At 38.1% G+C, this 14,351-nt stretch overlaps 2 protein-coding genes across 2 annotated transcripts in view; both read left to right on the top strand.

Moving 5' to 3' along the window:
* The window catches only part of POLR3D (RNA polymerase III subunit D), a 243,513-nt gene that overhangs the window by 96,396 nt on the left and 132,766 nt on the right, over positions 1-14,351 (top strand). The window lies entirely within an intron of this gene.
* The window catches only part of PIWIL2 (piwi like RNA-mediated gene silencing 2), a 198,569-nt gene continuing 197,070 nt past the window's right edge, over positions 12,853-14,351 (top strand). Inside the window, exons 1-2 of the mRNA XM_063446248.1 lie at positions 12,853-12,902; positions 13,826-13,936. Coding sequence (XP_063302318.1) covers positions 12,853-12,902; positions 13,826-13,936 — 161 coding nt within the window. The remainder of the gene's footprint in view (positions 12,903-13,825; positions 13,937-14,351) is intronic.

Genomic DNA, 14,351 nt, shown 5'->3' with positions numbered 1-14,351 from the left:
ACATGACAGGAGTTTGAGGACATGCCATACGTTCAGCACTACTTTTCTGTTAATGAGAGGTGAACAAACATAGAGGGCCTGGGATCTAATGGAGTAACATGCTAGTAAAATATATATATATATATATATATATATATATATATTTATTTTTTTTTCTCCCGCAAATCACTCTCTCTCTCCCGCAAATCACTCTCTCTCTCCCGCAAATCACTCTCTCTCTCCCGCAAATCACTCTCTCTCTCCCGCAAATCACTCTCTCTCTCCCGCAAATCACTCTTTCTCTCTCCCGCAAATCACTCTCTCCCTTTCTCCCGCAAATCGCTCTCTCACTCTCTCCCGCAAATCGCTCTCTCACTCTCTCCCGCAAATCGCTCTCTCACTCTCTCCCGCAAATCCCTCTCTCCGCAAATCCCTCTCTCCCGCAAATCCCTCTCTCCCGCAAATCCCTCTCTCCCGCAAATCCCTCTCTCCCGCAAATCCCTCTCTCCCGCAAATCCCTTTCTCGCGCAAATCCCTCTCTCTCCCTTTCTTCCGCAAATCCCTCTCTCTCCCTTTCTTCCGCAAATCACTCTCTCTCCCTTTCTTCCGCAAATCACTCTCTCTCCCTTTCTTCCGCAAATCACTCTCTCTCCCTTTCTTCCGCAAATCACTCTCTCTCCCTTTCTTCCGCAAATCACTCTCTCCCCCTTTCTTCCGCAAATCACTCTCTCCCTTTCTTCCGCAAATCACTCTCTCCCTTTCTTCCGCAAATCACTCTCTCCCTTTCTTCCGCAAATCACTCTCTCCCTTTCTTCCGCAAATCACTCTCTCCCTTTCTTCCGCAAATCACTCTCTCCCTTTCTTCCGCAAATCACTCTCTCCATTTCTTCCGCAAATCACTCTCTCCATTTCTCCCGCAAATCACTCTCTCCCTTTCTCCCTCTCTCCCTCAAATCACTCTCTCCCGCAAATCACTCTCTCCCGCAAATCACTCTCTGCCTTTCTCCCGCAAATCACTCTCTCCCGCAAATCACTCTCTCCCGCAAATCACTCTCTCCCGCAAATCACTCTCTCCCGCAAATCACTAAAGAAACAGGCTTAAAAAATATTTTAAACAAGGTTGTAGCGAATACTTATGTTCATTGCTAATGGATTATATATCAGCCTCCGTATTATGCTTTGTTAATGAGTATTTGAATACGGAGTATGAGCTTTGCGTTTGAAGTAAAAACAAGGTTGACAGCTTAGACTATATGCTTTAAATGACATAAGAAACAACTAGTCTGATGTGTCGCTAAACAAGATAAACTTGGCTGCTAAGCTGACTGTAAAGTTGTTGTTTATAGATGGATTATAGTAAAAACCAAAGAAAAACAAGTTACCTGCGCTCTCTCCTTAATCCCTATGTATTTTTAAACAAATGGAGGTTTTTTTTAGTTACCTCCAATGGCAATGAGAGGATGAGCCCACCTGCCAACGTCAAGGCAGACTCCCCTAGGTGGGTCCTAACTAACCATTCACCTTACTTCCTTGAGCCTCTGCCAAAAATCTAATTCGATATTGATCCTGATGAAAGTCCTGAAAGAGGACTGAAACGTTGATTCTAGACCTTATGTTTTAATTCTTGTTGAATAAAGAAGATTTGTAACTGAAGACCGTGAGTGTTACCATCACTACTTTTTGTTGGATATTGAAAGTCCCAGGTTTGAGCACCCGGCAAGTACACTTAACAATTATAGCCTGAGGGCAAGGATTCTTCACTATTTTGTGTGTGTGTGTGTGTGTGTATGTATATATGTATGTGTATATATATATAATCTATCAATATAAAAATATTAAAGTATGTATATAGTTATAGAATACTTTTACATGATTAAGTCCATTCATCAATTACTATTTGAGCGACTTGCCTGACAACCCAGGCAGAAAGTCCAGAGAATATGGTTCGCAAGGACACCATAAATCCTGTACATAGGGGAGTACTGTTTTACTCTGGAGACTTCGCTGAACACAAATAATAGTGTTTCAAAACCGTAAAACATATCACAACAGTGATATTGTCTGTGAAAGTGCAGTTTTTCACACACAAACGGCACTTTCACTGACGATATAATTGTTGTGATAAGTTGTAATGTTTGGAAACACTAATATTTTTGTTCAACAAAGTCTAAGTACAACAGTACCCACCATGTACAGGTTTTATGGTGTTTACAAAAGTTAAAGAGTGTAATATAAGACTTGCATTTCCATTTTTTCACATTGAAATTCGCCAGATTGGTTATGTTGCCTTTAAGACCGTATGGTAGCCCAGGAATGAGAATTACCACCATGATGGCATGCAATTTGCAAATGTAGACATCCCAAGGTATTGCAAGTGAGGTATGTCCAGTCTTTTTTAGTAGCCACTTCGTTACAAATACCTTCAAAAGTTAGCATTCATATTTTTTTCTTTCTTTCTTTCATATTTGTTTAATGAACACTCACTATCTGTGACGAAGTTGCTTAAAAAAAAAAAAAGAAGCTGGACATACCCCAAATTGAATACCCTGGGTTCTCTACTTTTGCAAATGGTACGCCATCATGGGGTGATTCTCATTCTAGGCTACAATATGATTTTGGGCTCCCAGACAGACCCCAGACGATCTGGGGTTAATTTTAGCGCATAGCAGACCGGGTACGTCATCCGGAGTTAAGGGGTTAATAAGGAGACATATTTAGAGGTGCTCGCCTTCTCCGTCTGTCTTTTGGTTGCTTGTAATATGCTGACCTCTAGTGGTGTTTCTATGTATATATTTACCATTCTTTTAAATTCTAATTGGTTTGTTTTTTCAAAAATAATTCCAAGAGATTGTATATATTTTTTTTAATTCTTCCTAGTGGACCAACCGATACATTAAGTAAAAATATAAGTTTGTACTGCATTTACCTGACACTATTTACGATACAACAGAGTGACCTTCCATATGTTTAAAGATAATTATACAGAAGATTAAATGCTAAAATGAAACAAATTTGTGTTTGACTCGGTGCCAGCTTAGGTTTATGGAATTTTTGTTTGGCATTTGTTGTTGGCTGTAGTAATGGCTGTAGAATGTTCTTTCATTTGTACCATTGAAAGTGTATATGTCGGTATAAAAGTTACATTGTTTTTGGTGTTAGCATTTCAGGTGCAGTGTGGTTAGTGACACAAGCTGCTCATTTTTAATATATTACTTTAATAATGTAAATAAATAAAGACACCTAATGTTGAATTATTGCATTTGCTGATATTACTTGTAGTTTGCTTTTGCAGTGGTTTCTTACCAAGCATGGAAGTGCTTTAGCTATCCTGGGTGCACAGATTGTTTTAACCCCTTAAGGAAATATCTTTAGTTTGCTTGTTTAGTGCTTGAAAGGACTGTAGACACTCGTAAGAGCTTCATCTCATTAAAGTGGTTACAGTGCCTGAAATTCCCTGACATGGTCCCTAAATACAGAGTTAAGCAGATTTTAATGTTTTATTACAAAACAAACGTTTCTGCGGCTCATGTCTCTGTGCTTCTTAAACTGAGAGTGCATTCATCTAAGCAGCGAGAGGCTTTGATTGACTGAGATTGTCATATGAACACTCTCTCAGCCTATCACCATGCCTATTATTGGCATGGTTTAAAGAAAGAGTGTAATCCTTGCCTTAACCATAACTCCAGTGGGGGTCAAGTTGTGAGTGGGCAGGAATTCTCATTCATAGTTGAACTGCTCAAAAATGGTTAAACCCCATAAGAATACATTACGTATACATTCGATTATAGTTGTCCTTCACTTAAAGCAGCAAGGGCACGCCATACTTACATTTTCCCAATCACTCCCTCTTCTCTTCCTTTTTCCTACTCTTTCTTTTTAAATTTTTCATCTACTTCTAACTAAAAACACAACACAAAGCAGGGACTACGTTGTCTTATGTATTTTTCCTACTCTTGATTTTCTTAGAAAGAGAAAGAAGGAAACGCTTAGGAAGCTCCACTTCTTATGTCAAGGAAAGTTTTCCCATAATACTCACCTTTCCTCCTCTGTATTCTTGCATTGCTTACATTTGCCAGAACTTTCGGTCATGTATTCTTGGGCGCAATAAAAATTGTTTTGTCCAAACCAAATTATGACAGTTTGTCTATTTGTGTTTATTTTCATTATATCTTTCATTATTTTCATATGTGGCAGTGGGGACAGGAGCTTGTCTGTTTGTAGTGCCCGAGTGGGGCTCCTCTGTTCCAAGTGATTTGTTTTGTCTGATTTTTTTTTTTTTTTTTTTTTTTCTTCCTGTACCCCGACTGAGTACCTCCACCAAGGACTGCTTCCTAGCTGGAACAGGGGATAAACTGCAGCACTTCTGCCCACAGTTGCGGTCGCTTGACTGGGGCCCTGGAACTGCTCCTTCCTGGAGCTGAATGGGGAATTGGCTCTAGTCCTTTCAAGGACTTTCCCCATTGAATCCCCTGCAAGCTTGAACAGCAGATACAGGAGTAAATCTTCTTTCCCTCCAATAACAGGACGACACCATTTTGGAGTGTAAACTGGAATAGATTTTAATGGTGCCACACTTGGGCTTTTATGCAAGTCCCCAAGCGAGGTGTACGCCCACACGGACCTTGTTGGGGACAGGGACACAATCTTCCAAACCAATAACACCACATTTACAATGTAAGGCACTCCCACACAAGGCAACAATTCCTCCCCTCTGCTTGGGAGATAATTGGATCAGATACTGCATTAACCCAATTATCTAAAGGCAGAAAAAATACACAATTCAAAAAAGTCCCAAAAGTACCCCAAAACACATATCTCCACAAATGTTACCTCCCCTGATAGCCCTGATCTGTATGACCAGCATATCCAAAAATCACCCAGATCAGTTTAGGGGTTCAGAAAATCCATAGAATTCATTTATTTGACCAATCGCAAGCATGGCCCTGTTCCCAAAACAATTCCAGAGAATCAGGGCTTGTGGTTGGTCTAGTTAGGTAGTTTGAAAAAGAACAAACCATCTAACGAGTCAATAGTCTTACCCTGGAGCTTGTTCCCTTCATCCAGACAAATGATCCCAACAAACAGTGCTCTTCTAACTTGTATAGAACTGAACGCAGCTTCCCGACACTTTTTTTATTTTTAAACATGTTGCATATTTTTAAATATTTAGTGTGGGCAAATGAAAGCGATGTGGAAATGTCATCCAAGAACACTGAGATGGCGGAGCTTAGGTCATGGTTCCGGAGAAGAAATGAGGCCGTAATAAAAATAGGTGATGTAGGGGACGTTTGGCATTTGGGGGCAACTAGGGGGACAGTAAAATGTAGCGGAGTCTGGAGAGGGATTAAAAAACAAATAAAATCTGATGCGGCCATGACGGTGCAGCATGATCAGTAGGGACTGTTTCCCTGCTTGTATAATTTGATTCCTAGGGTTCCCTTCAGTCAGCTGGTTCCAGTTATTGATCTCAGACAGACCGATGCTCTCTTTGCACCACTCAATTACGGCTGCTAACAAACATTTAAATGGGCATTTAAATCACCGTTGCTACAATGCAGTCTGGGCAGGGTTGGTGCTCACACCAGGGACCAGCACTTTGGGGATTTAATAATCCATAGATAGATGTGTAATGTGAGCGGGGTTTGGTTGCTGCTAACATTAGGAAACTCGTGGGACTTTCCTCTGTCATTTGGAGCCATTTTTATTTTCACTAGATTTTTTTGATGAGCATTGCATACAGCCTATTAATTCCATGGAGAATAATGCGGCGGACTAATCAAGCTCAACTATGGAGATTTTCTCAGTGAATCTGGTCCTTGGGAGACCCCCAGAGTCTGAACAGACCATGGAGCATCTCTCTCCATGCCCCAGTTCCATTTCCATCAGCGCTTTGCTGTGTCAGTATTGCATTCAATTCCATGTTAAATATATAAACCTGTCATATTGAAAATAGCTAGTAGATGGTAGCAACATACCACTCTGTTATGATTTAGAATTAGGTTTGCAAATGTGAGTGCTGATATTTGCAGAGGGAACCCCTTGGGATTAGGATTAAATTTAGATTAGGTTTAGAATTAATTTTAGGATTTTGATTAGGTTTCAGATTAGGGTTTGGATTAGGATAAGGACCAGCATGGGAATCCCTCTGCTGAAATCAGCAGTGGGAAGAATCCTTCTATCTTTATTGCTAGGGTTGGATAAAGATTAACCCCTTAAGGACGGAGCCAAATGTACACGTTTTGATCAAAACAAAACTTAAACAAAACTTGGCATTTGCGCTATATGTCTGTTCAACCATAATTCACCTCTTTCATATTAAGTGCACCCACACTTATTAGATATCATTTTATTCAGGAGAAATAGGGCTTTCATTTAACATCAAATATTTAGCTATGGAACATAATTTAATATGGATAAAATATAAAAAAAAATTGAGAAATTAAGAAACAGCAGACCAGGGGTCTGGGGCTCTGCTGTTCCTACTACATTACCTCATGCAGCATTACCTGGCACCTAAGATTTAATACCTCCACTATTGCAGCACGGCACTTTTACTTGTGTTATCTACACTTCAAAAAAAAATGTGCCACCACCTTAATACCATATTACGCTGATGTGGTATCGTAAGCTATTTTGTTATCTTGTGCACAACAAAAATAAAGAATAAAAAAAAAAAAAAAAAAAAAAGAAATATCGCTGAAACACTAAAATGTGAGAGAACTGGACATATAAATAAAACCAGTTTATTTGCAAAATATAAAAATGAAGATTAAAAATAAAAGCACAGTATAAGGACCAGTCTATAGGAGATGGAAATAGCAAGAAAACCTTAAGTCCAGACCGTGGATGAGGATGATGTTAGTAAGTCTGTACTCTGTATCCCGACCGCCGATGAGGACGGGCATGCGTGTCACAGTGCGTTACACTACAGACCTCACATCTAGGGGTAAGCACTGTTCTCACGGGATGATGATTGTAACTGGTCTGGAATCCGAAGTGGATGGAGGTGCTTGCAGACAGATCCTGGCTGGCAGTGACTGTGCTTGATGCAATCCTTTGATTGTCTAACGCGTTTCGTAAGGATGTAGCCCTACTTCATCAGTATGAGTATGAGTGTATATATGTATGTTTGTAATGCTAAGTTTTGTTTAATATTAATATATGTAATTATATATATATATATATATATTAAGATTAAAATAATTGTTTATGTGTATGCGCATATAAAAGTAGTTAAATCATATATATATGAAATCCAAAGAGGTAGCAGTAGAACTGTTGATCTTGAGGAAAGTCCCGTGTAGTGGACTGAAACGTCGATCATTTTAAATATGCTTTAATAAAATTTGGATTTTTTATCTGGACCGTGAGTGCTGCTACCTTTTTTGGATTTCTTGGATTTTTAAAGCCTTGGCTTAGCACCCGGCACACGAGACATTTAAAGCGTGAGTGCAAGAGCATTTTTTTCTTTTATTTATATATATATCATCTGTGATAGCTTGGCACTCTCCTTTGAAGAAGTATAAACAAAAAAACTTGCCTGGGTGCAGATCCCAATGCGTCCAAAATATAAACAGAAGTAATCCAGGATACATTCACAGGTATTAGACTTGTACAATGTGATTTATTATATAAAAGTTACATACAGTCGTTAGATCGACGTTTTGACCCTACCGGGTCTTTCTCAAGATCACTAAGAATATTTGCAAATGTGTTTAAATAGCAATTATGAAAAATGCACATACCAATCAATAATGTGATGTCCCACCGTCCGTTACCACCCGGAAGTGCAGAGAAGCAGTGTGTGACGTCACGCCGTTGGACGCACAGTGGGGTAGAGTGTGGTTACCCTGGTTACCATCAACAAAAAATGTAATGTGAAAAATTACGATCGGTTGTGAAAGATATAACAGTAGGAGGAAAGAACTATTGAGGACATGGTTTCTACATTTATTGGAAAAAGATAATATCCTCAATATGGAATAGTAATAAAGAATAATAATGAAGCAGCATGTGGAGCCCAATCTGTGAGTGGATCTGTGATAAACCGTGAAGAAACTGTGATGAAAGTGACAGTGAATAAAACACATTGCAGTGACAGACTAGTGCTCCTACTATGCTGCTATATTGATTAACCCCTTAAGACTGGAGGGCGTACTATTATGTCCTTTTTAAAGCTGCTCTAAACGCCGCCGGGCGTAATTGTACGCCCTGCGGTTTTTTTTTTTTTTACTTACCCGGTCGCCGGCGATTCCCCCCCCCCCCCGGCCATGTGAGCGTGAGGTCCTTGCGAGGACCTCACAATCACATGGCCGAGATAGCTGACTGCAGCAATGCCAGCAGGGGGACTAACTGTAATGACAGTTAGTCCCCCTGCTGGCTGAAATAAAAGAAAAAAAAAGTTAAAATAAGTGAAAAAAAAAAATATATATATATATATTTAGATCATATTATATATATATATATATATATATATATATATATATATATATATATATATATATATATATATATATATATATATATATATACACACACATATACATACACACACACATACACTGTCTAGGTGTATTTTAATTTTAATATATATATAATTATATATATATTAATATCAAATTACACGTAGACTGATACTGTTTAAATATATATATATATATATATATATATATATATAATTATTGTTATATATATATATATTTATATATAATATAAAAAAAATATGTAAATACGTAAAAAAAATTATAAAAAATAAAATATTAAATATATACCGTATTTTTCGCTCCATAAGACGCACCTCACCATAAGACGCACCTAGTTTTTAGAGGAAGAAACCCAGAAAAAAAATATTCTGGACAAACTGTCCTATAGTGTTTCTTACTATGGGACAGTTTGTACAGAATATTTTTTTTCTCCCCTGTCCCATAGTGTCCCCCCCCTCCCATAGTCTTCTCCTCTCTCCCATAGTCTTCACCCACCCCCTCCCCATAGTCTTCACCCACCCCCTCCCCATAGACTTCATCCACCCCCTCCCCATAGACTTCATCCACCCCCTCCCCATAGACTTCATCCACCCCCTCCCCATAGACTTCATCCTACCCCTCCCCATAGACTTCATCCACCCCCTCCCCATAGACTTCATCCACCCCCATCCCCATAGACTTCATCCACCCCCATCCCCATAGTCTTCATCCACCCCCTCCCCATAGACTTCATCCCCCCCCTCCCCATAGACTTCATCCCCCTCCCCATATTCTTCTCTCCCATACTGTCCCCCTCCCCTTGTCCCATAATTACTTACCTGTCTTGTAGCGTTGGCCGGCAGCACAGGGCGCACCGCGGTACTGGAACTTGAATTTCATGTTCTGGTTTCCGGCGGGACTGAAAGGAAGTGCGCACTCAGCTTATGCACACTTCCTTTCAGTCCCGCCGGAAACCGGAACATGAAATTTACAAGACAGGTAAGTAAAGCTTCATATTCGCTCCATAAGACGCACAGACATTTCCCCTCACTTTTGAGGGGAAAAAAAGTGCGTCTTATGGAGCGAAAAATTCGGTAGATGTGTTTTATTTCGTTCTAACTATTGGGATATTAATATATATATATTTATATCAAAATACACGTAGAACTAAATAATACATATATCTATATACATAAATATATACGTATATATCACTATATATATATATATATATATATATATATACCTATATATAAATAAAAATATTAAAAAAAAAATATTTATATATATATATGTATATATACACATATGTGTGTGTGTGTGTATATATATATATATATATATATATATACATACATATATTAATTCTACACATATATTTATGTAATATTTTTACATTATTAGGTATCCTAATTAATTACAATTAGCGGGACCTGCCTGACAACCCATGCCGAAAGTATAGGGAATTTAATTTGCTAGCACTATATTTAATCCTATAACTTTCCAAGACACCATAAAACCTGTACATGGGGGGTACTTTTTTACTCGGGAGACTTAGCTGAACACAAATATTAGTGTTTCAAAACCGTAAAATGTATTACAACGATGATATCGCCAGTAAAAGTGACGTTTTGTGCATTTTTCACGCACAAACAGCACTTACACGGACGATATTATTGCTGCAATACTTTTTACTGTTTTGAAACACACATTTGTGTTCAGCGAAGTCTCCCGAGTACAACAGTACCCCTCATGTACAGGTTTTATGGTGTTTTCAAAAATTACAGCGTCAAATATAAGGCTTGTGTTTCATTTTTTTCACATTAAAATTTGCCAGATTGCTTACGTTGCCTTTGTGACTCTATGGTAGCCCAAGAATGAAAATTACCCCTATGATGGCATACTATTTGCAATAGTAGACAACCCAAGGTATTGCAAACGGGGTATGTCCAGTCTTTTTTAGTATCCACTTAGTCACAAACACTGGCCAAAATTGGCGGTTTTTGCATTTTTCACACACAAACAAATACTAACGCTAACTTTGGCCAGTGTTTGTGACCAAATGGCTACTAAAAAGACTGGATATACCACATTTACAATACCTTGGGTTGTCTACTATTTCAAATGGTATTCCATTATGGGTGTAAATTTATATCCTGGGCTACTATACAGTCTCAAAGGCAACTTAACCAATCTGGCGAATTTCAATTTCAAATGTAACACGCTATATTTGACCCTGTAACTTCCCAAAGCACCATAAAACCTGTACATAGGGGGTACTGTTTTACACGTGAGACTTTGCTGAATACAAATATGTGTATTTTATTGCAGTAAAAGCAAACAGTATTATGACATTGACAGTTAAAATGTCATGTAGAACTAAAAAAATAAAAAAATCTTATTTTCTCCCATTTTTTTCATATTAAATTGTTTCATAGCTAAATATTTGATATTAAATGAAAGCCCTGTTTCCCCTGAATAAAATGATATATAATAAGGGGGGGGGGGGGGGTGCATTTAATATGAAAGAGGTGAATTACGGTTGGACATTCATATAGCGCAAATGCCAGGTTTTGTTTACATTTTGTTTCGTTCACAACGTGTACATTTGGCTACGTCCTTAAGGGGTTAAACATAGAATGCATTGCGATCGGAGCTTGACTATACTAATGAGTGTTGTGTAATACACAAATAGGAACTTTTGTCAATGTTATATGCTTCCAAAAAAATGGCAAAGAGCAATGCGGTGTGTGTGTAAAATATAAATAAATATATATAATAACGGAGAATTTTTTTTTAATGCGTCCACACATGGAAATAAAGTGACTACTCTAACACATGTTCAAAAGGCAAAATATGGGGTGACTCCCCTGCTAAAATAAAACAATATGTGTACACACTTATGTAGTGCGTGAATCATCTATACCTTGATGCTGCCTTGCTCTATATTTATCAAGCTAATTGGAAAAGAAAATTTTAACTCAAAAATTGAAAAACTGACTGGTCAAAATAATCACATGCAGAGATGCCTCCTAGGGATGGAAAATATATATACATATACAAATACTTGCAGCACATGAGTTCTGTATACTCTGCTGCTGCCTAACAGCATTCACATCAACCTGAAAAAATGAAAAACTGTGTAAAGTATCAAGGGGGTTATATAAAAATATAGTATTAGACTGTTGGTCAAAGAAAGTTCTAAGGATTTTCACAGAAACATGGAATATAATCACACTTTCATTTAGGGGCCACAGTGTCCAAATGGTAAATCAAATATGCCTCTCTTTATAGAAGGGTCTTAGATCTGTCACCGCCACGAGGCAAAGGCGGGACATGATCTATAGCAATAAATCTCAGCATAGGTAAGAGATGTTGTATCACCAAGAAGTGTTTGGCCACCAGTTTTTTTGTGTTTTGGTCTTGGAACGCTGTCATGATTCCAGATCGATATCCTTTAATTCTGTCCCGAAGTGCAAGGTCCGGCTTCCCGACGTATGGGCATGTAATCATGTATATTACCTGATCTGTAGTGCACGTGATGTAGTGACTGAATTATTTTGCCAGTATGTGGGTGAACAAAAGTAATACTGGTTAACATATGGCTACAGGTGACGCACCCTGTACACTTGAAACTTCCTTTCTTTTTGGTATATGCTTTTTTTTTGTAGCAATGTATGGGATCATTTCGGACTTGCATGTCTTGTAGTTTTCTGTTCCTTCTAGAACTTATAACTGGATGTTTGTAAAAAAAAAAAATTGGAAGATTAGGGTCAGTTTGCAGTATATCCCAATGTTTGTGAATGGTGTTCCTGTGTGGAATGTCAATGGTAGATATGTGTTTATCTTGGGGTTCTGTGGCCGTATTTTGCTTAGTTATTCGTTCTCTCGCTTTGTGTTCTGCGTTTAATAATGTTTGTGGGTGTACCCCCTTTCCAGAAATCTCTTCTGCATAAGTTGTAGTTGTATTTCCATCCGTTCCTTGTCTCTATTGTATCTCAAGACACGGATGAACTAAGATATTGGGAGCGAGTCCTTCAAGTGTTGCGGATGAAAAATGGATAATAGTGTGTTTATATCTGTATCTTTGCGATACAAGTGTATCCAATGCCTTTTGTAGTCTTGTATAATGAGACATCCAAAAATTTATTCTTGTTACTGTCATAAGTAAGTGTTGGTTTTATAGGTAATGGTAATGAATTGATCTGTTGAACCATTTCGCTTAGTTCTTTGCCTGTATTTTTCCAAATAAGAAGGATGTCGTCCACAAAACGAAAACATTTAATATTTTAAATCGATTTAATGCTTTCATATGAGGATGTCTAATATGCGCGCGGAAAATGCGCATTTGCTCTTGCTCATCCCGGGACTGAAGAGGATTCGGAGCTGCGGTTCAGCGCCAAGGGACATCATGGTGGAGGCGAGAGGGAAGAGTGCCAGGAATACAGCTTTGGATTCCTGGTACTTATCGTATCCTTTTGATGCTGGGCCTATGTCTCATTTTGAAACATTTCGGGAGCTGATGGCTACAAATTGCTTCCCCCCCCAAAAAAAAAAATCAATAAAATCCTGGAAGATTTTAAATATAAGCTCATCAATTCAAATAATGAACAAGTTGCACACTATTTGCAGTAATAAGGAGAATATTGGGCATAAAATTATCAGGGAGTACAAAGTCATCTGCTTCACAGACCGCACAAGTGTATTTATCTTATCTGATTTGGGCCATGCTGGATCAGGCAAAAACCCATTGCTGCTTACAGCAGCTTCAAACTTTGAATGACTGTCGCCCCTGAGTCCGCTGAATTTTGTGTGCTTTCTTGGCACTGAACTTCTTAAGCCTTTTGTATTTTTACATGAGAACCTAGCTAAACATTATGAATGTGGTTTATTTTTTTTTATTTTTTTTCCTCTTTGATTTTTCTTTTAACCCCTAACTACCTTAACTATAAATTCACCAATTTCCCACTAACTAAATTACAAAATTAAAATTAATAAAATAGTAAAATAATTACAGTTTCACACTTTAAGATTACAACATAATCAAATTTAACTCCCAACAAGCAGATCACAGTGGAAGGGTTATAAATATATATATATTGTTTTTTTTCTCCACATGACACAGTTTTGCACTGATCCGTCTCTGTCCACATCTCACAGTGAGGTTGGATGGTGGCAGATTAGATGTCCCAGGAGCACTGTGATCGCTGTGACTGTCAAACTTACTTTTTATTATGTTTGAAGGTGATCGCAGCAAAACCCAAAAGGAAAGTTTCAGTTGCATTTGGACCTAAGTAATTCAAATAGATGTTCATGCATTCTTGTATAAGCGGTTTTGTGTTTTCTTTTGATATTTATCTTTTTTCCTTTTTTTTTTTTTGCAGGGAGCCACTACCTAAGCAAGGCTGCAAGGGAACATCTTGTCCTCTTGGTTTGAACCTCATTAATATCCACTGCAAGAATGAGGCTGTGTATCAGTACCATGTCACTTACACGTGAGTGATTAGTGTCCATCAGTAACATCTCCAACTGTAGCACCTTTTTTTTTTTTGTCTTTCCTGTATTGTTTTTGTTATTCTTTGACCATTATTTTTTCCTGTTCAGGATTGCATGTGTTGTTCTTTTAAAGTTACATTTGTAAGGGTTCATCACCAAGATATATTAAGATTTTCCCATTTTCAACTTATCCAAAAGTCTCTTAACAATTAAATCAAAACTTTGCAAGTGTTTTAGTTAAAGCGGCACTGTCATGCCGAATCCCGTTTTTTTTTGTTTTTTTTTGTTTTAAAACCCCCCTCCCGCCTCCACTACATCCAATTGACCCACTACTCACCCCCAAATACCCCTAAGCCCCCCAGATTACCTCTTTTTAAATCTGTATCTTCTGCCCTGATCTATATTCAGGGCGCC

This window comes from Pelobates fuscus, chromosome 3 (assembly GCF_036172605.1).
Source record: "Pelobates fuscus isolate aPelFus1 chromosome 3, aPelFus1.pri, whole genome shotgun sequence".
Classification (NCBI taxonomy): domain Eukaryota; kingdom Metazoa; phylum Chordata; class Amphibia; order Anura; family Pelobatidae; genus Pelobates; species Pelobates fuscus.
This window is presented reverse-complemented; position numbering and strand designations above follow the sequence as displayed.